Source organism: Gallinula chloropus, assembly GCF_964237585.1.
Source record: "Gallinula chloropus genome assembly, chromosome: 5".
Taxonomy (NCBI): Eukaryota; Metazoa; Chordata; class Aves; order Gruiformes; family Rallidae; genus Gallinula; species Gallinula chloropus.
The window spans coordinates 11,172,931-11,199,436 of NC_140090.1; the positions used below are offsets into that span (position 1 = coordinate 11,172,931).

General features: G+C 39.5%; 1 protein-coding gene across 4 annotated transcripts in view; it reads right to left on the reverse strand.

Moving 5' to 3' along the window:
- KALRN (kalirin RhoGEF kinase) overlaps positions 1-26,506 on the reverse strand; it is a gene marked incomplete at both ends in the record, with an annotated part of 502,255 nt that overhangs the window by 250,095 nt on the left and 225,654 nt on the right. For all 4 annotated transcript variants that reach the window (XM_084264735.1, XM_084264736.1, XM_084264734.1 and 1 more), the window contains 4 exons: positions 985-1,215; positions 6,544-6,675; positions 13,043-13,234; positions 22,835-22,957. In XM_084264735.1, the coding sequence (XP_084120861.1) occupies positions 985-1,215; positions 6,544-6,675; positions 13,043-13,234; positions 22,835-22,957 (678 nt within the window). The remainder of the gene's footprint in view (positions 1-984; positions 1,216-6,543; positions 6,676-13,042; positions 13,235-22,834; positions 22,958-26,506) is intronic.

Consider the following 26,506-nt stretch of genomic DNA (forward strand, 5'->3'; position numbering starts at 1 on the left):
TTCAACCATGGCATTAATAGGATCACAAATTTGCATGTTGAATAAAAGTTGCCTGTCTTCTGTCCTTGCTGTTTTACATGTGACAGCTTTGTTGCTCCATCTCCACCTCATTTTTCACTTGGAGGAAGGCAATGACATAAAGAACCCCAGGGACATTAGAATGCTTCATAAAAATGATTAGAGCATTCAGCCTCTTCATTTAAAGCAAGTACCATATTGATGCCAACATCTGCTTTGGGCTGCGATGTGGCCCTTAAACAAACCACACCATACTGAATGAAGAGAGTCCTGTGACATCTGTTGACTGTGCCTGCATATTCAGCAGCTACAAACATGGCATCTCATACTTACTGTCAGTTGTGCTGTTTTGTTGGTTTTCTAATGGATTCCTTTGGGTAAGAAACGTTATTCACCTGGAGCCTAAGTTCTCAGAGGTGAGCCTGTACCATGCAATCTGCATTTCCATGAGGTGGGCTCTGCACATGGGGATGTGCAGTTCATTTGAACCAGCAAATTCATAGCACTGGTACGCGGACTCCCTGAGTGGTAATAATGCAAAGATCACCTCAACACCACCACTAAAAAGTCTGTAGCTGTATTGTTTCTATATAGGAAGGTGAAATACGCCACAGTTCAATTACTTTTTACACTTGACATTCTATTTTTCCATTAAACATCGCTTTCTCAAGAACAGTAGAGCACCTACAGCTAATTGCTTACTTGTGAAAAAAATAACCATTCATTGAAAATAGTGTCACATTCTTGCGGGGAATGGACTGACCAATAATCAATGGACTGATTGATGATTTACAATGTAAAACCGAGGGGTACTGAAAGGCACATTAGGATTTTAGCATATTTCTTGCATAGATAGAGCTACGTGTACAGTCTTGGCTATGGAAATAACCTCCAGTTGATTCCCCAAACAATCTTTATGGGTGCAAAGAAAGGGACATTCTTTATCTCCTTTAGTAATTGTATTACCTGTTGGACATCCTGCTGGAAGACACAGAGCTGCAGCCTTTGATGTAGCCGGACCTTTCTGTGCTGCCAGATGCTCTCTAGGCGCCGCTGGTGATGCAGGACTTCATGTACCACATCCAGAACCTGGTGAACAGCCTTGGAGTAGTTTGCAGTGGCTGTGAGGGATTCAGAATTCCCAGGGCTCAAGGGACGCTGTAGGACATCCAGCAAGGCTTTTCCATCCTGGCTCACCTGAATGAAGAAATAGCTCTACTTCACTATACTGTTACCTAAAACATCCAGTAGTTAACTGAGAACAACTTAGCTGGTTCTTTTCCCCTGTGTGTTTTCCTTCTTCTAGTCAAAAAGGAAGAAAGACTTTATAACATCTCTTTTTGACTTGTACTTACACATTCAGGACTTGCCTTTGCTTCCTAGTGGGCCTGCTGTGCCACTCAGCAGGAGCACAGATACTGCACTGCTGGGGCTGCACACGCAGAGATCCCAAGACCATATTACATTCTGACACTTGGGCACTGAAAATTCGTGACATATACTAGTTGATGACAGGTGGCATTTGCAGTAGCAGGCCTATTTTGGTGAGGAGGTGGCATTTTAAGAAAAACCACAGATGGCAGTCATTCATATTCTGTACGATAAGGGAGAGTCCTTTCTTCCTAGGATTACTAAGTAGGTATATATATATGCTGAGAAGGTTCCCATTTTGATTCTCCATTTCATTCAGTGGCAGTGAAAAATAAATTAGAATATCATAGTGATTCTTCTGCATGAACAGCTCAGAAGGCCCTACAGTCTCCATTTGCAATGAGCTACAAAGTTTGTTGGCAAATGCAACGCCCTCTGCACACGTGTAACCATTTTTGAGCATATTAAAACACATTTGCAGATGCAAAGGCATTTGGGCATTAAAAAAAAAAAAACCAAACCCAGAATGCCAGATTTTTTAACACCAGATTTTTTCCTGGAACATTCCTGGAGCATTTTCATATTGCAGGGGCAAAATGAAAAATGGAGCCATAAAAACTGCTATTAACAAGCGTGTGCATGCACTGGTTCTCTAAAAATGGCTTTCTGAAATATTTTTAAGTCACAGATTGCAAAGTTAAAATATTTTGTTCAGCAGAAATGGTAATTGAGGATACTATGGGTACCCTCCTCCTTTTCTCTTTTCTCTTTGAAACAAACTGCTGTGAAAATGACAAAGATTTGCTGGAAAGTCGTTTTATTTCTATACAGTCACAATCACCAACCTTGCCAGAGAATGGCTTTGTGAACATTTTTCATCCAGTTAAAATTTTGAACATTATCAGCTGAAGTTAAAACACACCTCAAAGATTTCCAAATCTCATTTATTTCTGTATTTCTGTATTATTGTTCAAATCTAACAAATACCCTTTAATAACCAAACCTGTGTCTTTTGGCAAGCAAGGCCGCATGCCAGCCTGTTCTAGCAGTTTATTTCTGGTGCATTTTCTGAGAAATCAAGAGAGCCTTTGAGATTGAAACTGGCAAAAAAGGGAGTCAAATCTCATCATATTTATGGCTGTTAGGTGGGCTTAGTTAGGTCCTTAGAGATTTTTTTTGAATATTCAGGGCAATTTAGAATTAGATCAGGAAATAACCAGAGAGTCCATAGGGACTGGCTTTCCATACTCAAATTCAGTTGCTGCTGAAGACCATCTGGAACAATTTGCACGTGCTGGAGCCTGCTAGGGTCACAGAGGGAATGACTGTAGTTGCAAACAGTCATGGATAGTGGTGATATGAAGGAGGATTTTAGGAGGAAACACTGAGGCAGAGGTGTTACCTTGGCAACATTATGGAGCTGGCAATAGCTGCTAGGCAGGAAGAAGCAGCTTCTAGACAAGGAAGGAGATAAGGCATACTATTTTATCTGTGTGAAGATAATCAGCAACAATTTAATCACTGGGAACAGGAAGCCAAGGCTATGAAGACACTTGGGAGCAGCCTATTAGACCAGAAACTCACTCTGAACTGGCTAAATTCACCGTGTGAATTCAGTATGTTCCTAGTACTGGTCCTTGGGCTTACAGTTGGTCTGAATCTGTCCCTGGGTGGTCTAACAATGCTTTTGCTTATAGAAATCACAGCAGGACCAGCACTAACAACACAGGTTCAAAGGTTTACCAGGAAGAGATATGTGATTACACAGACAATGTAAGAGACATGCTTTACTCGGGACAACATTCCTGAAAAGCTTGTGCCATAATACAGACCTGCTCATACCTACACCACCTCCCAAGTGCAAGCCCTTCATGTCAGGTTTTTGCCTCTCAAAGGTATAATCCTGCAGTTCTTGAGGGGTCCGATACTTGGGTGAAATTCTGTATACTAATCATGCCTAATCAAAGCACCAGGCTAAATTCAGTCTTCTTACAAAAAAAGGGGCTCTTCCAGAGCTGACTAGTGGATGAATACACTCAACAAGGCCTTTAGAATAAAAAGTTTTGGTGCCAGGAGCAGTGCAGAGTGAGAAGACTGTTTCAAAGGCAACATTTTACATGCCCCTGCTTCATGTGAAGCTGAGACAGGACAATGTTCTCCCAGAATTCTGGCATGAGGTAATGAGCAAATCCACTTCAGCTTTCTCTCTTACTCCATTTTCTTCTATAGGATTTAGGCTTTTATCTATTGCACAACAATTTGTTTTGGTTTTCTGTCTAAAAAGCCTCAGATGTTACAAGTTATGATTTTTTTCCTGGTGGGCGTACACTTCCAGTTACTGTCTGCACAACCAGAGAGAAATGCCAGACATAAAGCACTTGTGTTGTCCTGCTAAAAATCATTAACACAAATGAGAGGCTATTAGAAGTGTTCTCCTGCTCTCCAATTTACATGCTTGTCAGATCAGCTGGTCTAAATGCATGGCAAGCAGCACAGTGACAGTCAGGTAACCAGTGGTGCTCACAATTTGAAGAAGTTATATACGTTTTCCAGGATTTCTGCAGCTCTGAAATTCTTTGGCTAAAAAGGTTTCTTTTCTGAAAGTATTTTTCTTGTGAATATTACTGCATTCCCAATCAATAGGCACAGACGTTTTGTGCTCTCAGAGTTCTCCATTTAACAGATTTCAGAAAGGAAGGGAACGATTTCACAAATGGAGAAGCTACCTACTGTGCCCTTTCAGTCATTTGCACGTTCTCCTTATAACTGCAAAAATAAATCACCAAATCACTTTTGATGTGACTTGAATTTTTCAAGGACTGTGCAAGGAAACAAGCATCAGCAACCCAGCTTAGTAGTACCACTTCACTTATGTATCAGAATGTATTTTTAAGAAGCACTGCAGAAGTGTTAAACTGAATGGACCTGCACGCAGTGTGACTTGCAGTCCCAGTGAGGTGTAAATGCCAGTGCTGCATTTGTCAAAGTGAATGTGACCGTTTTTCACTTCTTTTGAAAAGTAAAGAATTGCTGCTGGACTTCCTGGGAAGGTTTAACTCACTACCTGTCAAAACACACATATTCTCCTGTCATATGGTGATATTCCTGCAGTCATGGTAGGAGAAAGGCTGGGATGGGCATTATTCAAATACTTCTGTAAGATGTTATATGACCTTGGGTGAACCAAAAAACATGTTTTCTTGTGCTAGTGGAATAATCTCCATGGCTGTTGTATATAATAGCTAAAGGAATAAGTTAAAATCTGTATATATGCCATATATAGTGGGTCAGAAAGACCTCCAAAGTCTTGTAGGTCCCCAGACTAATGGTGCCATCTGTGAAACAGTTACGATTTGCATTAGGAATAAAAATTGGTCTTCAGACCGAATATATCATGCCTCTGGGAACAGACGGTAAACTGCAGTTAATCAAGTCACACTGAGCAAGATGCTGTTACCATCAACCAGGCTCAAGCCTGCCTTTCTCTCTCCTTCCTTGCCTTTACCAAATTAGGACAGCACTCAGTAAGAGTGTCCCAAGTTTCTCTCCTGCTGCTCATCCACAAGACACACTGGTGGAGCCACGTAAACACACGCTGGCTAGAGATATCTAGAGGAACTCTTTCTGCAAGAGGGGAACCTGCCATAGGCATACAGCTCATGTGCATCTCCTCCTTCCAGCACTGTTGTACCCAAAGTAAAAGCAAAAGCAACGTTTGACCCTCAGAAGACAGGCTGTTCTGCCAGCAACTCAGCCTAGTGCAGGAGAGGATTGCTTAGCTGTGGATCGCAGGTCAGGCCCATGATCTCTGCCTCCACTATTTTTGAGCTTCACTCACGTGCAATAAAGGAAAGAAGGTAAATAATTATGGCTACAACTATGGTAGGATGGGGAAAAAGTCACCCTAAGATTCTTTGGGCATCACTTTGTAGGTACCTGCAGTGAACCTGAACTGCTTTGTTATATTCTGTAAAAGAATAGGCCCATATATCCTATTAAATGTTAATTAATATCCTATTACATGCCCATATTAAATGGTTATTCCAAGGACCATTCATTCTATTCCAAATCACTTACAATTATAGAAATAGGAGCAGAGACCTTCAATGACTCTGCAAGAAAAGAAAGGAAAGGAAAAGCTGCAATTTTCATCCCACCAGAGAGAGCTCTGAGGGAAGAAACATTATTTTATGTGGGCAAGAGGCATTATCTAGATTGGAGAAGTAGGCATGTGTATAGGAGGCAGGACTCCTAAATCTAATCCAGGCTTTTCAGCTCACCATGTAGCTGTGGGAAAAAGGGAAGAATGTTTCAGAAATAACAGGCTGTAACCTTCCTGGAAATTCTATGTACTGTTTAAAAATATATTTTTTAGTAAAATAATACAGAAATGTTTTAAACAGCTGTGTCTGCAATAAGTTATAGATTTCTGAGGAAGCATCAGCAACAGCTATATGCATGTTAATGGTTGCTTGTGACAATGAGTTTTATATGAATTGTCATTTCACAAAATCTAAGACTGGGGCTGATAAAGCTTCAAACATTTTTTTATATTTAATCTGAGTTTAACTTATTTTTAGAAATAATTTTTAAATGCAATAAAAAAATCCTTTAGTTTCACCTGAATAGGCACTTGTATAAATTTCACAATTGCAACTACAGGTCAACAGGACTGTTCTCTGTTTGCTCACACAACCCACCACCGTTCCTGAGAAGACTGAGTATTGAATAAGGAACTGCCTTGTGTGTTTAAACCCCAGATTTCCTCATGCTCACTAACTTACAGGTGTTCAGAAAATATATCTAACATTCCTTGCATTCATCATCAAAGTACCCTGCGTGTACATGAGTGCCTACTACTAAGGCTAGATTAGCAAACCCTTTTTGATTTTATATTATAGTTTCTTCCAAGAATGCAATGACCAGAGCAAGGCTGAGCACTCTCCTCCAGTCCAGCCTGGAAAACCCTCAAAGGAGCAAAACGCCTTGATGTCCAGAAAGACAGTCAGACACAGCACAGTATACTACAGGGAAATGAAAAATACAACTAAACCCAAGCATTCAGGAGATCTGTGGATTACTTTCAACATGCTTGAGTCCTGGAGACATGAATATCAGATGAAGTACTCACATGCATCTCTGGGAAGCACATACCTCTGTGTAGGCCTGTGTTACTTGTTCATACAGGGTCTGATGATGATGGATGGCCAGTTCCAGGTCTTGCATTTCTGAGGGGAGACCTCCTTCACTGCACATTTTGCACCAGGCATCCACACCTGAAAGGAACTGAAACAATTCCAGGAACAGTGATCAGCAGTGATACAGAACAACTTCTCATCAACATTAGAAAACTTTCTTTGTAGTAAACTTAGTTTGTAGTCCTTGACTGCAGCAAAGACTGAGGAAAATGTTAGCAGTTATAAAAGAGTCCTTTTGGGACAGCACATTCCTGCCATCTCCTGAGGACCTGAACACACCCTAGATCCATAGGAATGTCTTCTGTTTCTTCTGGGCTAAAAAAGCCCACCCTAAAAAGTTCCTTTAACCAGGCATTCTAAGAGTGTTTGGATACCAGAGAGGCTACAGCACTGCATACTAAAAGGAGAGGCTGCAGCATGTATAGAAGAAAATCACAAAATGCACCAAAGGATACAGTTATAGTTCCAGCTGTATTTGGCATTGTCTCAGCTGTCAATCTTCCCTCAGTTGCTTACCTGTCCTTAGCACTACTAATTTGAGCACTAGAAAAGTCCCATTAAAATCAATGCTGACATTCATCTCAGTGAAAGGCAGACAGCCTGTATTTGAGCAGCTCCCAAACCAGAGCCAGCTCAGTCAGATTGCTAATAGGATACCAAGGCTTTAAACCCCTGGGTCACACATTTTGACTCTAGCCCAGGTCAGCAGCCATCAGATACCATTACCATCTGACGGATGCTAAGCAGCCAATGCAAAATGAGCTGCTGGTCTCAGTCCAGTTCCTGGTGGGCAGACATCCACAAAAAGGGAGAAAAATTCATCGCCATTGCAACTGATATGGTTTAGCACCTTGGTTGGAAGCCTTAACAGCCAGCCAGAAACTGAACAGCTCTGGGGAACAGAGGGATGGAAAAAAATATTTTTCCACTCTTAAAGGCCTCCAGAACAGTGCTGATGCACTTTGGCAGAACAAATTGGGGATGCTCTCCTGGGTGCTGCCTGTTCTGTAAAAGAAAGGAGGAATTTACTCTCTAAGGTTCCCATCCCATTTTCCTTTTAAGCAGCACTTACTTCAATGACACAGCTCACATGCTCATATTTTGTCCATAGTAACTGCCTAATGCCACCTCATTACTTCTCATTAATATTTTGTCTTCCTCCATCTTACTGTTAAACCAGCCTGTCATACTCTGGGGCTATTTATAAAAAAGGAACAGCTAATTATATGACAGATGCAGTGCTCTGTAGGGTGAATGCATACTGCCACAAACCCACCCCCAGGATTACAGCTTTATCCACCCCTGAAGTGTTCACCTGTGGCTTGTTAGTAAAGCACTCACTCACAGCACGAAGGGCTGAGAGACTCAAAGAATTTCAATTCAACTCTGGCTCTGGCATCAGCATCCTTCTTTATTAGCAGCGTAAAGCTGTTCACCATGCTGCTGTGTAATCAAGGCTATAAAGCGTTTGCATTGTAAATACTACTTTGCAGTGCACAAAGTCAGTGACAAAGATCAATTCTTAAACGTTCATGCCTAGAAAGTACACATCTACCAGTGAAAACTGTGCTTTCCAGAAGACTGGAGGCAAGGATGGCAAGTTCTCTTGCATTGGGTTGACTCCTGATCCGTTGAATCTCTTCAGATGAAATCCCCACACATCCTTGCATAAAGCTGAAGTCATTGTATTTTGTGCCAAGGTAGTGGAATTCACATCATTTCCTATGCTGTTTTAAGAGCATGGACTTTGAGATCGATCCCTTTTGGGGATGTTACATGAACACCTTGGTTGAAACAGTGAACAAAAGACCTGTACACCTTGTAGACCAGTGTTCCTGCTGCTGGAATCATACTGTTATGGCTCTTAATAAACCCACCTAATTCTACCAATTTTAGTACAAGCTCTTATAACTGTTAGACATACACAGCTGTGTCCCCAGACTATGACTTGTATAGCAGGCAGGAGAACCCTCAAGATCCTCTGCACATAACCACATTTTCACCTTCTTGCCTCACATCTATTGTATACAATGTCACATCAACAATTCCATCAGTAATTTCACTTCTGCCACTAGCAGGAGCAGTTGACATTGTCAGTTTTAAAAAGATTTAAGAAATGCAGCCTGATAGTGTTTTACTCTGAGACCCTGAAACAATGCATGGCTGGTCTCTGCTGTGTGTGTGTGTAAATTCATGTAGGGAGAGCAAACATTTTCTTTAAGAATTTTTGCAAAGTGCTACTTCATACCACATGACTATTGATTTGGGTATTTATTTTAAAAAGGAGTGAAGTTAATTTTTATTCTTTATCACACACTGTGAGAGACACAAAAAACTTCATTAAACATAACCCTTCATGCTAGAAACAGATTCATATCACAAAATCACCATTTGACTGAGTTGAAAAAAGACGCATATAAAATTGTAAATTCCTGTTAGGTTGGAACAGGAGCTGTTTCTGTCCACTGGATACTCAATACATGTAAATTAATTGCTTACATTTCTAATTAGTCCACAGACTAGAATAGCTCCAACTGGGAACATAAAAGCTGCTTAAATATGTTTTTCAAGACTTTAGGAAGGATTAAGAAAAATTTATCAGAAAAAATAAAAACTACCCCATGGTACTTTTGTGCCTCTGATCCAATAAAAAACAATCTTTAAGCTAACTAATGACCTCCTTATTCACAACTGAAGCTGCAAATTCTGTATTTGGCCAGGTAATAATGTATTCTCAGACCACTTCTTCCTAGCTTTCCTCAGGGACTGCTTTGCTGTAATACACAGTTGCTCCAAAACACAGCTCAGACATTTTGTAGTCCATATTTCTCCACAATTTTTGCACAATCCTTGCTTAGTGCTGGCTAGGCCTCTGTGTGGAAGCTACAGGATAACCAGGGTGGTTCTCTTAGGCCCCGGGGAAATGAAAACCAAACTCTAGCATACTTTCATGCTCCAGAATGGCTGTGGGGAAAGATGGGAAGGTGGCCATGAAACTGTGTTCCTCAGTGACCAGGAGTCTTCCTGCTTGGGGAGTAGAGTGATATGAAACAACTGTTTTCAGAGAACCAGCATAAATGTCTTCTAAGTGCATCTAACACCTACTACCTTAAATAGTAATTTGGCTTGTGCTTCTGAGGGTGGGCTGACCCAGAATTAATTGGTTCAGCTGATTGAAGACATTAACTTGCTCATTCTGACAAGATCTGTACAGTGAACGTTTTTGAATACTTTAGCACACTTTCAGAAATTACACCCAAGAAAGGGAGGACACCTAATTTGTCTGCTTCCCCTCTCTGGCAGGTAGCGGGCCAGAATCTCATCTGGTGTACAGCAAGATAAGGCATGTTCCCCTACATTCTCTTGCAATGTTGAATAGCCTCAGATATACCCAAAGATAGGGCAGCAGATTCTCTTTCACACCAGAGTATTTCCATGCTAGCATGACAAACAGAGGGGGAAAAAAGACAGACAAAGAAAAAAAAAAAAACATAAACCCAAGACATTTGTAACAGTTGGAATTAAGAGACACTTAGGAAATACCTTCGCTGAACATCCTGACTTGCACCTTGACCTGGATATAGTAGTTTGGAATTTAGTTTACTGGCCTTTGATCACGCACATGTGCCAAAGGAAGCCTGGCTGGAGGCTAAGTTGGCAAGACCTGTCCTTTATTTCTTTCTTTCTTTTTCTTTCTTTTTCTTGATGATCGTTTAGTATGTACAAACCGTTTAAGAAAAATTAAGACACATGCCTGCACACATACACACAAAAGAAGAAAAAGAAAGAAACAAAGGAGGGGGAAAAAAAAAGCTTTGATCCAGAAACTCATTCAGCTGAGCTCCATTCAACATGCCACATGTATCTGCAATAAGAGCCAGGAAAGCAATGTGAATCTGAAGCACGTGAAGACAGATGTGAGGTTCAACTCCCAGCAGGGTTGACTCAGCCTTTCATCCTTCCAAGCCAGACAAATTGTATTTGGTGCAGTTTTCTGTGTGGGGTCTTTAGGAAGAGACCTTGAAAAACAACTTGCTTCCTGCTCAGCTTGCATATTACAGAGATCCTACAGCTTTTCATAAATCTTTGTCCCAAGCCAACTACTTCCCTGCAGACTGAGGTGTGCCGAAGGCTGAAAAATTACAGTCCTAATAGATTTGCTTCCTGTTGGCATCCCAAAGAACTTCAATCAATAGGAAGGAATGAACAAAGAGACTGTAGCATTTGTTGCACTGGAGAAGGAAAGACAATCTCCGTATCAGATTGGTGTGAGGGAAGAAGCTGGGGTACACTGTGGGAGAACGGCTGGATCTGCTACAAGACTACCTTTACTGACAGCAAAGGGAGCAAAAAAGATTCTGTCTGAGACGGACGAAACAGTGGGTTTGTCCACATCTTTCCTTCAGAGATTCAAGCCTTATTTGTTATAAAATAACAAAGCCCTGATTTAAGTAAAACCAAAAACTCAGACTGACCAAATAACCAAACAAATAAACCCCAAAACCCTGGCTGATGCCAAATAATAGAATGTCACATTTAGAATGAATGTTTGATAGACAATACGTAGAGGACCAAATCCCAAACACTCACATTTTATATGATACAGAGGTCAAATGACTAAATTATTAGCATTCATGTTTATCCTGCCAGCATTACAGAAGCAAAGCAGAAATTTTGGTCCTGGCTAATGGACGCAACATATTTTTTTTTGAAGCAGTCTGAGTTTAAAGGTTTCACATCAGCACTTATCGTTCACAAAATTGTCTCTTATCACAAGTGAGGAGCAAATACTGTCCACAATTAGCAAATTCTCCTGTCTGCTTCGTAATGGGAGACTAGTTTCTGTCAGGCAGCATAAACCAGTTCCTTGTGAAGAGGTGCAGAGGGAAAATTGAGTTTTTTCAGACCCAACTATACCATTATAAAGAAAAAAAGACCCAAAGCTGAAAGTTAAATGAGTTGTGGGGTTTTTTTCAAGTTAAGGCTGAAGCAAAATACCCACTGACAGTGTTCAAAAGGTAGGAAGACAAAACAAAATAATTCACCTCTAGCTCGACAGACGGTTTTCTGTATTATTGCCTTTCAAGCTATACAATACCTTGGCAATTCCTCATAAATTGCAAACAAGACTGGCACTTTGGAAAAATAAGGAGTAAAAACATAAGGCAAACCCCCTCAAAACCCGAACACCAAAACAAACAAGAAAGAACTAATTAATTAATAAACCTTAAACATTCTCATTGTGACTACAGACTGGATATAAATTATTTTTTGATTTTTCTTTATGCACATATGAAGACTGACAGTTATTTACGTGAAGACTATACCTAAACACTGCAGTGCCTGTGGTATTAAGATAACATCACTGGGCACCTTCTTGGTTTATCAGTCCATCGGAGCACTGGGAGTGCTTAAATGAGTAAGTGCCCAGTAGGGTGAGTAATTGCTCTATGCTATCGCCTGTTGTCAATAGGAAACCAAAATCAAGAAAAATCCATTACTATTCAATGGTCAGAAGCAAACAAGAAAGAAAATCTTTACTGTTTTAGCTAAAATTTTCCATACTTACAGACTGGCTTATGAGGCAGTTTTTGGCATATCAGTTACAATATTTGATTCAGACACTTGAAGAATGGGTCATTTTATAAACATCAAGCACACCCACTTAATAGCGTTGATATTAACTACTTGGAAAACCAAGCACACAACAATACTGAGGAGAGCCCCAAAGCAGTGTTTGTCACTGGAAAATAAATGTAATCAGCATATGATCAAAGTTGAGCCATAACCATTAGGTGGATCTGGTTTAGGTGTAAAAGTAGCAGCAGGTTTATTCACTGGTGTATTTTAAATGTTTTGTAGCCATGAAATTATGGAATAATTCTGGCAGTTGATAAAGACACAAACCAGAGTTCAAGGATATGGAAAATTTTCTTGGATGTTCCTTCCTCGGAAATCTCTACTTAATGAGGTCTAACAAAGTTTGGGGCTATGGAGAGCACCTCAGGATTAGGTGGTGGAGTTAATTCCGTAAGTTTCATTCACAATAATGCACTTTGGTTCCTAGAAATTGTCTGCTGGCATGGGTCTGTGTCATAAATGTGAATATTCCTCTACACATAGCACATACCACATATACATGAGTGCAGATATATGCTGTTTTCCTGACTGTAACAATCCTGAATTTATGCACAGCACTGATGAAGTATTAGGCAATAGAAATAAGGCAGCACATTACATCACCAATGTACTTCAGTTATGATCAGATTTTTTCTCATCACTGAGGTGTGAATGTATTTTCTTACCCACTCAGGGAACGTGTGCCAGTTTTTTTTCTGGGGGAACAAGGCTCTTAACCTCACTGCATACAAGCCAAAAGCCATCAGGTAATACTGCAGCATCACCATTATAAAAGTAGCAGTGGAACATTTTGCTAGTCACAAAAAACAACTCACCTGTTCAGCTTTCTGGTGAAAGACAGCAGACATGGCTAAGATTGTGCTGCGCTCATCCAGAGCTGCAGCAAAACTCTTCCACTCTTGATCCAGCTGGCTAGATATTTGTTTAATTTGCTGGGAAGCATAATGGCCTGCCTCAGAAAGCCTTGACGCAACAGACATGATCCGATTGATGTTGACATAGGCATTCTGAAAATTAAAAAGCACACATAAATAAAGAGAAGGAAGAACCATGGCCACCCTCTGCCTTCATTACACATTCCGAACACCATCAGTTGGAGTAAAGCTGAGCAGTTCAGGGAGAGCAATCAACCACCCGCTTAAATATGCATGAATAGCAGGCATACTACCTTCCACTCTAAAAATACATCCCTCAGGAATCTTTTTGCACATTTATGGCATCATCTGACACTCTTCTCTCCCCTCTTCCTTTGAATTTATTGATGTAATACTAATTTGCCATACTTTAGCTGTTTACTCACCTGTTAGGGTCTACTCATTGCTTCTACTTTATTTTTTATTTTTCTGTTGCATTACTTCATATTTCTGGATGCTAAATCCACATATTCATAAATCAAATATTTGCTTTCTGTCTTTTGAGAACACTCTGACAATCCTTTATATACATGCAGTGTCAACAAATGGAAAAGTCTTGCAGACTTTAAAAGAACTCATAAGGATATTCTATAGAAATATAAGAGTTTCCATAGAAATGTCTATTAAATTATATTCTTCAGTTAAAATATTATCTTTTCTGTAGGTTATTTTAAGCAATCCTCCAGCAGAGATATCATTTAACTACATTCTGATTTTAGAAGGACTTTAAAAAGTCTGCTAAAAGGGTAATATTTTCTGTTCTTTCATAAGAATTTTCCATGATGGTTTTTATTCAGCCTTCAAGCAGCAGAAGGATAGTTCTTTTTCAAACTGAACTGTGGACATCAATGTAATTGCATTACAATATCCCCATTCTGCAAAGGAAGATTAACCTGAAAATTAACAGCCATCCTGATAATACCTAATAAAAGGCACCATCAAAAAACAAGCGACAGTTGTCTTGCAGATTTCTGGCATGTCATTTGATATAAGTACTTCTCTTTTCTTCTCACTGGAGGAAAGGAACATCCCAGAATTTGAGATGTTTAGCTAATGTTGTGTCACTGCTTTCTTGCCTCGGTAAAGTATTTCGGAAGGGCTCCAGGAATTTCAGAGTAGAATCTGTAAGACCCTTATACACAAGGACAGACACAGCCCTGATGATTTTAACAGCTTTACTCTCGGGTAAATAATAAATCAGAGGTGGAAGTGTTGAAGCAAGATCTTGTCATACTGGCTAGGAGCACAATGTAGAAAGGTATCTGCCAACCCAAACATGTAACGTAACAGAGCACTGCCAAGCCAGGCGCAGGTTCAAATGAAGTTGTGAGGCAGGGCAAAGTATGTGGGGCAACTACTAAGTACACTCATCATACCTGTTGGTGCTAAAGGAAAGAACGATGGGGACGTGGCCCATGCAGCCATTCTTTTGTCCCTGGTACAATCATGACTGTGACAGGTGTCACACAAATAATACAGATATAAAGCAACAGCCAGCCTCTGGTTTGTTTTTCCTCACATCTCTCAGCCTTTTCTAAAAAAATTAGGTTTGGATCAGGATTGTCAGGTTCATTTTGAAGAAATAAAAATATCTTTTTGAGTACAATGAAAGAAACTGATCAAAATTTTCCTGGAGTTTAAAGTATACTAAAAAAGATAATATGATTTGGAATTTTAACCACCAGCCACAGTCAAACACTTCTTTGTATCCCTCTATGTTAGAAACTGGACCTAAATCTTTCAGCCTTTCTCTTCATGACTGAGCCTCAGCCAAGATCATTTTGCAACATTTCAGGTCAGTTCTGCTGGAAAGCAGCGTAGGATCACTACAGTTGCTAGAGCCTGGGTGAATTGCACCAAAAGAAGACATGGAGATTTGCTGTATTTAAGGGGAAAGTTGCTGAAGAAGTTTTGATTTAATGGAAAAAAGGGTGCTATCATTGTGCTTTTACTTATCTTGCAGAATTATCTCAGCCACTGCAATGCAGTGAGCATGGAGGAAGACAACCATGAATTCCTTGGTTCCTTACAGCTACAGAGTATAGATGTATTAACTAGTAAAAGGGCAAAGGTAAGATTAGTTGAAATACAGCAGATATTCTTAGAGTCTGTTTTTTAAATTAGGGAGATTTATATATTGTTACATCTGTTTGTTATATTTTTATAAAGAGATGAGGATTTTTATGGATGAAATTTCACTTTCCTAGATGATCGTTTTTCATGGAAGAGTACCAACCCATCCTGATGCCAATCCACTAACTTCATAGCATTTCCAGCAGAAAGCAAGGAGCAGTTTGGGAGTCACCTGCTCACACCTCCATTCCTAGTGCACCAAGTGGAACTGGCTCCGGAAAAGAGAATATGAGATTCCCTTGTTGCTTTCTGAGAAACAAATGGATTCAAATGCAAGATCACATGTGACGTGTTCTTCTGTGTATCTCCAACAGGCAGTGCAAAGGAGATAATACCTACTGCAGGCATGTACATTCTTTACCTCTGCTTTATCTGTCCTACCAGAGTAAGATGGGACATTGAAGCACAGCTTGAACACAAGGCTTGTCCAATACTCACAAAAAAACAAGGCAGAGTAAAGAGATAGCTAAATATTTGGAACCCAGGATAGCACATCCTACCAGATGTAACACATTTTATAATCTCAGGACCTTTCCTCAGTTTCACTATTACTGGGAAAGACAGGTTCTCTAGTCAGAACTGTGGATCTGTCATGAATCAAGGCAAATGCAATATGGCTTCAAGGCACTCCAGAGCTTAGATTCAAGAGAAAAACGTGTAATTGACCACAATCCACAAAATGCAAGACATTTATTTTCCACCTGGAAGCAGAATAAAATTGTAAGTCACTTTTTTTCATCTTTATTTGCCAATGTGTAATGTTCTGAATAAAATGGAACAAAAATCTATACTGCCAAAATTCAACAGTTGACATTTCACAAAGTTAAACCTTCCTTTCCCTCTGTTTTTTCACCTCTAAAAACTGGATTAATTGAGATTTTTCTATGTCACTATGACATAGATCTTTTTATCCTAATAGGAAATAGAGCAACTTATGTCTGTGACTTCATTTTTTCCTTTAGGCTGGAAAATCCACTACTAGCAGGTTCATAGACAGTCTCACTTTAAATAGAACCTAAAGCCTCATCTTGTTTTGCCTTTTTTTTTTTTCCCAACCTGAGAGGTGTCCCCAAAGAGGACTGCAAAGGATCACTGATTTATGGCTGTACAGGACTACAATAGGTCAAGCAATGAGAAAGCAATACATTAATGCTTAGAAGTAAGGGTAAATGCACTTCAGTTGACATTCTGTTGTTGTGATACAAGGAAAAACCAAAGCCTTGGCTAACATACAATCCCTTCTAGATGCAGACTTTTAAAAAGCACTCCTCATGTTACAGTTAAATTTTCATTGACTTTATTTCAACTTTGAAACTAGTAAAAAAAAAGGGGGGAGATTTGTGCCTTCTAAAAAATCACTTGACTAGCAAATACCAGAAAAAATTTCCCCATGTGCACAACAGCATCACGATATGCAAGAGGTTGTTTTACAGTTTAGGAAAGCGTTGTGCAATACTTTGCAGGTGCATATACCCCTCTCTGTCCACCAAATTTTTAGTCCATTTCTGTCATCTAAACAAGGCCTTGACTCTGGTCCTCGGTGTCTCTAACACAGCTGTCCCTTCCAGCATGGACAAGCCCTGCTAAGGTCCGTAATGCTGGGTAGGATAAGGGAGGGCAACAGCCCTCAGTTTCCGCAATAAGCACTGACAGTAGTGAAGTTTCAATTGTGGAGTGATCTCCCACAGGGAAATACACTAATTCAGCCCTGATCATCTAGCAAGCATGCTGAGAGACCTTCCCTCTTAATTAAAACCTCCACCTCTTAGTGGAACAATACTTTCTTCTAATACATGTATAAAAAGAATACCTTACACTCTCAAAAGAAAAACGAGGGGTGAGAAACATTAAATCTGTGAGGAACTTGGCTGTGTTCATCTCATTTCCTAAAGAGCTAGTTGAGATATTGTGATGGCAAGCAGGGAAGGTGGGCTGCAAGAGAAGGGTTTTGCAGACTACTTGAAGGTGAAATTTGATTGTTGAAGAGTTCTTCTTTAAAATAAAATAAAAAAAACCCCCCGAGCTTGCACCATGTTGTGAGTTTAAAAACCATCTGTGAAATTAATCTAACACATAAATCTGAAGCAGAATGTATTAGTGACAAAATAAACTCATGAGATATCTTTAAGACATTTAAGTTTCTATAACAAGGCCAATTATATGTAGCATGGTGCAAAATAATATTGGATGGCATTTTAGCTCAGCCTACATATAGATAAATACTGTCTTTTTAAGTTAAAAGTTAGGAATTTTCAACAGACATAATTAGCCTTTACATGATAACTGTAGTGTGTTCAAATTGTATCATGTCTTTCTCTAGGAGAACATGCATCTCCACCTAGTATCAGGCAGCTAACTCCCTGACCTCAGAACAGGCAGCAATGCCAGCTCTGAGCACCACCGTTTTTATGAATGTCCCACGGACAGTGATAACTCACTTTTTCAGGAGGCTAATGGATCCAGGTATAAAAGTCCTGGCAAAGGAAATAGGAACAACTTCAGCCAGAACAAATGGCACACATACCCTGTATCCAAGTGCACAGCTACAGCCAGTATGCTTTGTGTCAGACTGAAACACTGCTTTTTTTTTTTTTCATCTCTCTAGTGAATTTACTACATTATTGAGATTACTCACAAAACGTTGGAGCTAAATATTCATCTTCATGAAAAGTATTATTGCTTCAGTATAAACATTATACAGCTGTGATAAAGCCGAACATAATTTATTTTGAAACTGAAGTGAAAACAAGCACTGCCTTGAATCACAGGGAAAATATCTGTGGTCTTTATTTGAAAGAAAAATACCACACTACAGTTTACTACCTCAAATACATGACTTCTCCACATCCCACATTGTTCATTTAAAAGGAAGTATTATTATTGTTAAAAAACAGAGCAACAACTTGTTTTTCCAAGAAGGAGCTTTGGTCACAGCATGCCTATAGAGATGTATAGGAAGAGCATGCGACAAAGGCATGACCTAATAAACATACAGAGAGACTCAGAGAGTCTGTTTTCTAGAGGAACTGAAGAGAATCTTTTAACTATTTTAAGTTATGTCAGGTTTAAAAGACATTAGACATAGTGTAATATAAAAAACCCACAACAAAACACCTTAAATATTCAAGATCTGATCCAACGTCCACTGAAATTTGTAAGGTTTTTCTCTGCAACAGCCATCCTCAGCTACACTGTCCTCCTCCATACCTTCTCTCAATACTGATTTTAATGTATTGACAAAACAAATCCCCAAAACTATAAACAACCCCAAGCACCAAAAAGAGTTTTTCAAGTTCTCATTGCTTTGCTGCTCGGATTCACAATAGCTGAACTATACTCAATCCAACTGGGAGCTACTGGGACTAACATACTGCATTAAAAATGATCTAGCTAAATTATAAAATTAATTTCTAGCATTCACAATTATAAAGCAAATTTGCAGGAAAAAAGTTTATAGCTGATCTAGTTCAAAAGACTTATTAAAAAAAAAAGCAGCACCATTTCACTGGCTTTGAAATGTCATTTTTCTTGAACCAATCTCCATGTGGTAAGCCTGAAGTATGGTAGCTAAATATTTGAGGTTGCTATTAGTATGAAAGAGCTTGAAGGCTCATCAGATATGAATTTGATTGAATTATAATTAATGTTTTAGTTTATTAAAACTCTACAGAATCTTAATTTTAAAGAGCTGAGTGGATCACAATTCTCTACCTGGGATCTGAGGGTAATAACCTCTCATTTGTGGTAAAGACACAGGAAAGGTTTCCTGTCCTTTTCCTTTTGCAGCCAAAGGTATTACATTGAGAGATTGAGGAATACTGGATTATAAAGACAAATTCACCAGAGCTATAGTTTTCTCTCTAACACCTTCTGCATTATGTTATTAATCATAATCCTTAACTTCACAAATATTGATCGGTGCATAACTTAATGCAAGATGAGCAAAAGTCATTTATGTATGTACATATTGTAGGAGCAGAGCCTTTGGCAACAGACTGCAAGGCAAAGGTCACTTCTTCCCTTAAAATTGCACAGCACCTAGAGCAGTGACCTAAACCATCCACTGCAATAAAAATATTAGGGATAATTTGCAGTCGTCATTTTCCAACAGTCTCCAACAGAAACCAAATGGTAGCACGAACAACTGAACTAAGATGTTGCCAAAAATATAAGACAGTTTAATGAAAACAGTTGTGCAGTAGCAATTGCATGATTATGTATTTCTAACATCACTGGCTAAATTTCTTAGAGAGATCTATTTTGGATTAAAAGAAACCAAAACCACCATAGTCAGACAGTACATATAAAACCTGATGAAACATACAGGACTTCTCACTAGATTGTCTGTTACCAGCAAGACTCTTCTTCACTAAAACCTTGTTACACATAAAACAGACCTGATCCATTTTTCTAGCCCTATTTCTCTGACAACCAAAGTACACCTCAGATTGCCGTGTAGGTCTGGGGTATGTAATGTCCTACCACTATGCTCAGAGGTCATCACCCAACTTTCTCCTGTTGTGCAAGCTGACCTGTCCCGAGTCCATTGCCAAGGATCATTGGCTCTTGCCCTGAACAAATTCAGGGCTTCAGCCTTCTACAGTGGCTTCACATAAACTTGCATAGAGCTCTTATGTGTGCCAAGAGACAAACCTACCATCTACCACAGGAGCTGGGTTGTGCCCAGGAAAGGGTCATTTTAGTCTCAGTCTCTTGCTCTTCCTGCATGCTTTACTACAAATGGAGTGACTCATATGCAACTGAACAGCCTTATGCAGCAAACTGGTATCCCCTGCATGCCAACACTGTCATACTCACAATCCCAACTTTTGGGGACACCGAGAGTCACTCCACATTTTTCTAGCAAAGAAAAATCTGTTCCATCTAAAATAAAAAGGCATCACTGCTCACAGAAGCACTATACAGACATAGAAAGGCAGCTCCAGCCTAACATTTAAGGTTATTTACCTTTTTGAAATGTCTTTTCAGCTTGATATACCCTCACATCTGCTATTCCACAAATGGAATGCCCAGCCCTCTGCAAGGCAGGAGCCCTGTTCAATTCCTCACCAGGGAACAAAACTCACATTTGCCAGCCTGTGCAACCCTGGACTTGCAGTCCCCTCTAGAAAGGCCACTGTGCAGACACATAACCCAAACACAGGTCTTTCAGCAATACAGAAAGTCTTGTAGAAAACTATTTGATCATGAGGAATTTGAAGCATTGAGTAAAACTCTGGTATTTCTGATGAATACCATGGAGGGCTCATTTAGATTAAAACATGCAACCTCTGTTTGACATCTAAAGTTTGTTGAAGAATTTTCTAAAAAGTTCTCACTGAGACAGCATATCACAAGAATTTTTAAAAATAGAAACGTAAGTTGAATGATCTGTGCCTGTTTGAACAGGGGTTGATCCAAAACCAAAAGGAAGACATCACCTCATCGTCAGTGGATTCCAGGTCTACAATTCAACTCAAGCTAAAAGTAGCATATGGAAAACGACATATAGGTGTACTGCTCTCTTTGAGTTGTATTCCTATAAGGAAGATTATCTGGGAATTTATTTATTGTTTGGCATATTTGTTATATTGTGTGGGTTCTCCACAGAGTCATACATTTCATTCCAAAAAAATAGAGCAGAACTAGTGCCATCTCTCACCATACTATAGGTTGAAAGTCAAAGTTACCCAGTATTAATGTCCTTCCACATTGTCTCCTCCATCTCTTTAGCATAGAGGATCTATCTTCCCTGTAGATTGATTCACTCTGACCGTATGGGCTTCCATATGACATTACACTGGAGTTGGCACAAAATGGAAGGTGAATCATCTGTCACACTTTCCCCTCAGCTGAAAAGTTCTCACTCCTGGGCAGCCCTGTCAGTCAGGAGTGTGGCAACATTGTGATGGTGGGATGTCACCGCTGCAAGCCACAGTGCTGCCACAGAGGGTCCCTACCCCCAGAAGCCTCCCCCAAAGATCTTTGCAAATGTCTCATTTCTGTGAATTCCTCATTCCCAGAAGTTCATGTGGGGACAGATGGAAGAAGAATGGAGGAAAATAAGGTTTCTTCCATTAGGTGGCACCCTCCCTGTCACTCGTGTATTTTCTACTACCAAAAATTTTCTCTTTCCAAGTTTAGCTCCCAGGTTTTTTAGAAAATACTAACAGAGACTACCACAAAAAGGATAAAGAGAGTCTTCCAGCTTGACTCTTCTAATGCTGTTTTCTGGAGAATTATGACCAAATTTGCATGCCCTAACCTTCAGGACATATTTATTTGTTAGGTTTTTGTGAGCAGCAGTGTTACATGGAGGCTGTGCTATCCTGTGTTTTGCTAGATGGCATTGTGATGACAAGCTTAACCACCAGGTGTCTGGAGCCTGTCTTCCAATGCTTTCAGTTATAGTGACAATAAATGCATTAATAGACATTATAAACTTTTCTCATCTTCCATTGTTACGCAATGCCCTACTGAGGCTCAGTGCTTTTGTAAGGAATAGCTGGGTAGGTGGAAATAGGGTGGAATTTCGGTCAGAAAGTTAATTACCTGCTCTGGAATTTAGCCAGAATACCATGGTTAACACCTGTAATCTTATGAAAGTGGTGTGCGGTCTTTAATGACCTCAGGTAGTCAGGGCTTCTATTTCACATCTCAGAGGGCTGCTTTCAAGTCCCTTGCCCTTTGGGCACATAGTAGGGTGTGGTTCTCTAGGGGCTTACACCACCAACTTAAATATCCACCACCACCTTTGAGGTCTTAGCCCCAGAGCCACTGCAGCCTGACCCTGCACAGCATGAAGCTGTACACCTGTAGAGTTGGTTTTCTGGGAGAAATCTTTTGTGCATTTGACAGAGAGCATTCAGAGAGGGCTCAGCTCTGCATTGTGCAATTGCAGCAGGGGGTATGCATGCATTTTTCTAACCCAGTGCAACAATCAAAACATCAATACATTCTGTCCTCATTTCTCTGCTGAAAGCAGAGCAGTTTCCAGAACAAATACCTTATGCCTGGAAAGAATAAGAAAGTGAGCAAAGCACTTATAAATGTATAATGATGCCTTTTTATTTCCTTTTTGGGGGAAAAAAATAATAAAGGTAAACTGTGTTGTATTCAAAGAGACTGACTGACTAACTACTGAAAAAGCCCAAATCCCACTGTGGCCAGAACTGACAGCTTGATTAGTGTCTCTCTTTCAAAGTTTTAAAGAGTACCTTAGCAGGGTGTGGGGGGAAAAGGATAAATTATTAAGGTGCCACTTCCAACTCTCATTAATTCCCCATCAAAGAAATTTTAGTAACTTTAAAACATATTGTTCTGGCTCTTCAAAATGTAAACAAATTCCATGGGACTGTGCTGCTTTTAAGTAAAGAAATAATCATATATATCAGTGTCTGGGTAGACAGAGCAACACTGCATCCCAGGTATGCTGCCACAGCCCAGCCTGACCTTCCTTCCTTCACTTCTCTCAGGTCCATAGTGGTTTCTGAACAGGAGGTGGCCTCACATGCCAGCCCATTCCCCACTCGTGCTGTTCACAGCGTGCCCTCAACTTACCATGGAATTCATGGCAAAGTGATTGTGCTGCGTCTGCAGGTCAAGGGCATGTTGGTAGCTCACGCCAATCTCCGTGTGACTCTGCAGGAACAATTCTTTGTTGTGGCTGATCCAGTCAAACATCTAGAAGCATTCACACAGGAGAGAGGAAAAAAGAAAGTGTTAGAGAGGAAAAAAAAACATGAGACAACACAAACTATAAAAATCCGCAGTTCTGAGACAGATGTATATGCAACACAGGCAAAACACACTCACCTACATTCCTCATCAAAATAAGCTGTTGTCAAGCAATGGAAACATTTATGTTATCACCATATTTCATTATTAACACAATGATAGACCAGGAAACATAATTCATAAAGCATGTTCCTCAGTAAGCTGATCCCACTGCCTTTTCCTATAAGTAATGGGAATTTTGCATAGAGAAAAATGGGAGCAGAGGGACCTAAAATAAGGGTTTGCTTCCCTGACCAAAGATATAGCAGTTCATAAATACCCTTAATCCAGAAATGGACCAAAAATTCCATAAATATTATTGATGGGATTTTCTTGCTCCCCTTTCTTTTCTGTCTATACATAGTTTCCAAATGTTACTTCCAAATAGCCACTTGACTTCCTACACTTATATTTCGGAGCTCTTTCCAATTCCAAAGCCAGAACCCAGTCTATCTTCCACTTGTTATTTTTGGGATGGAGAGAGAAAAAAATTAAAATTTATTAATATATATCTATGAAGAGTACACATTTAACTTCTCCCACTTCCAAATGTATTTCCAAGCAAAATGGATACTTCAGTACTTCAGACACAGATAGAAATAAATACATTGGATAAAGCTGATGAAACTCATTCCTTATTTTGTGGCACGTTAAAGTGACACTTCCATCTACAGCATGTTCGTTCACTGTAGGCCGTCACAAGTCAGCTAGGAGGTAGTGTGTTTATGTTTGGGCTTGCTCTGGGTTGTGTTAGAGACTAGATGCATTTGAATGAGAACCTTTCATTCTTTACTCCTTTCTACAGCTCTGCAGGCATTACAGTCTCGGATTTCTTCTTTTCTGCAAACATTTTTGTTACAGAATCCCTTCAAACCACGTTTCCTTATCTCCATCCCAGCAAGATGGGAAACCGTCCATTAATAAGGACTTATTCATAATCAAAACCACAACTTATTAATTCATTGTAAGGAAAGAAAAATTAATTATAGAGACAGTGGAGGTCATGTCAAGACAGTCCCTGGTGTTGAAGAAAGTCTTTTCAGGTGAAAAGGCAAGTGATGCAGCTTCTAGGCAACCACCTTACAGTCAAAGGATAAGTCCAGATCTTTGTTATAACATTTACATGTCATCCAGTCAAGAGCCATTTTGTTCTTTAGCACTGAATACCAGTTTTTGATGTGTGACATTGCTCTGGCACTGTAAGTTGCTGTGGTCCCTCAGGGTCAGTTACCTGTTCCCCCTAGAGATGGTGTGCTTAAGGACAGGGAAAAGACCCTGTGTGGGTCACCTAATATTCCTGCAGTAAACTCAGCATTTTGTGCTGAGTGGTCCAATTTGGCTTGGAAGTGCACTGCTTTATACAGGGGATTTGCAGAAATAATATTGGATATCCCTTTCAACAAAATGCAAATAAACACTGCAAGTACTCCAATGCCACCAGAACAACTACAATGACCTGGTCCCAAAAATCTGTCACATGTGCTTGACTTCCTAATCGTTATGAAAATACAATTGCAACTACAGAGTCTATGCTAGCTTGTATTTTGTGCTGAATAGTCTTAGAGGCTAAATATGGTTCACATTACCAAGATGCAAGTCCAAAGTAATATCATTGACACGGTTACTTTCTCATCTGCACCCACGGAGCTGATCAAAATTAGGCCTATCACCAATTATTGTTTTCAGAAAGTACAAATGACAAGATTTTTGCAAGGATGAGGTCAGTGATTTCAAACATTACTGCCAAGTAAACAGAATGAAACAACATAGGGACACCTAAAGCTTTCTCACTGGATTCCTTTTTCTCAGTTTATCAAGATTCATTAGGCAAGACAAACGCACAATCATTCGCCACACTTGTGGGTTTAAAGGAAAAGAAAAACCACAAGCCAATAAAGAAAGAAAAATTCCGCAACAGTAAAGTTCATGTCCCGACAACAAGTTTCACATCTCTGCTGAGAAACCGACACAGGTTTCTTGTAAGTAGATAATGCGTTTGATGTGAGCATTTTTTAATGTTTTAAACAATCTCAAGACATTTAGGGAGAAGAAAACTGGCAGCAATCCACTAAAAATAAACAGTAAATCTAATATTTTATGCTCAGCAAAGCTGAATCGGGATCTTTTTAAGACAAGTAATTTAAACTAGTAATCTATTATTTTGTGGATAGGGAGTATTTCCTCCATCTAATCTATATACATATTATTGGATGAGAATCTAGGTTAAGTTAAACCATGCTTCTGCCTTTTAAAATACAATAATAAGCTATCAAGAAAAAAAAATAGGAAATTTAAAAGATGATTCATCTTTTTGTCTTGTTTAATCAACTGAAATACACAATAGCAGTTGAAAGAATGACCTGCAGGAATTTTGAACAACAGACCTCAATGATGATATCTGTACCACCCTCCAAAACAGTATGTTTTTTAAACCTCTATTCACAAACAATAGCAGATTTTGGAAGAGACTCAATTTCAATTTGGACTTTGAATCTTTCTATTATGTTCTTCATAAAAAAATTACGTTGGTTTCAACTGGCCTATGCCTGTAGCAAATTATTCCCCATCAACATGGTTTGTCTCTCTCCCTAACTCTCTCAAGTCTCACTTGGAAGCCCAGAGAATGAAGAGTTTTGAGTTTCATGTGGTTTGGAGCAGGGAAAAAACCCAAGATTCCTAGGAATAAGTGCAAAGAGATGCAGATCCACTATGGTCTAAAGTGGGGTTAACGGTGCACTTTGCTCTGTAAAAATTTTGATTGCTCTTCGCTCTTAATAAATAATAAGCAGCACTTACATCTTCTCTTGCTTTGCACAGCAACTAGGGCTTTGCAAGGCTGCAGACATGTCTATCTTTTCCAACACATTACTGTATCTGAGGCACACAAACGAGTTCCAGATGAACTGGGACCTCTGCATGGCACAGTCCAGTACTGTGTGGAAATACTAACCTGACCCTCCAAAGTAGCACAGCCTGGGCACAGTACTGCTTGGATTCATTTACATTGCTTTTGTTTCCAGGACTGGTTTATTTGGAGACTTCTTGAGCATTTCTGCTTAACACTTACTTAACTGTAGACATTTTCCCAAGTACTCTGAAGATAGTATTGGGTTTTCTTTATTGCACTAGTCTGGCATCATGGAAAACTTTGTACTTTCACCCTACTAAACAAGGATTGGTAGAAATGATAAGTAATACACAGTCCCACAGATCCTGAGATTTGCTTAATTGCAATAGGATTTAAATACACTAATAAATATATTAAAATGATACTTTATTTGCTTTTAAGATCTAATGGATTGTGTTTTCCAATTTTTCTGTTTGACCATCAACTCTATAAGTGAACTTAAGCAATTTTCTCATATTATTGGCATAATATCTGAAAATACCAGATACTGGGTGACTCATGATGATGCTGTGAGAATCTGTCATGCGTAGCCAGGAGGTTTCAACTTG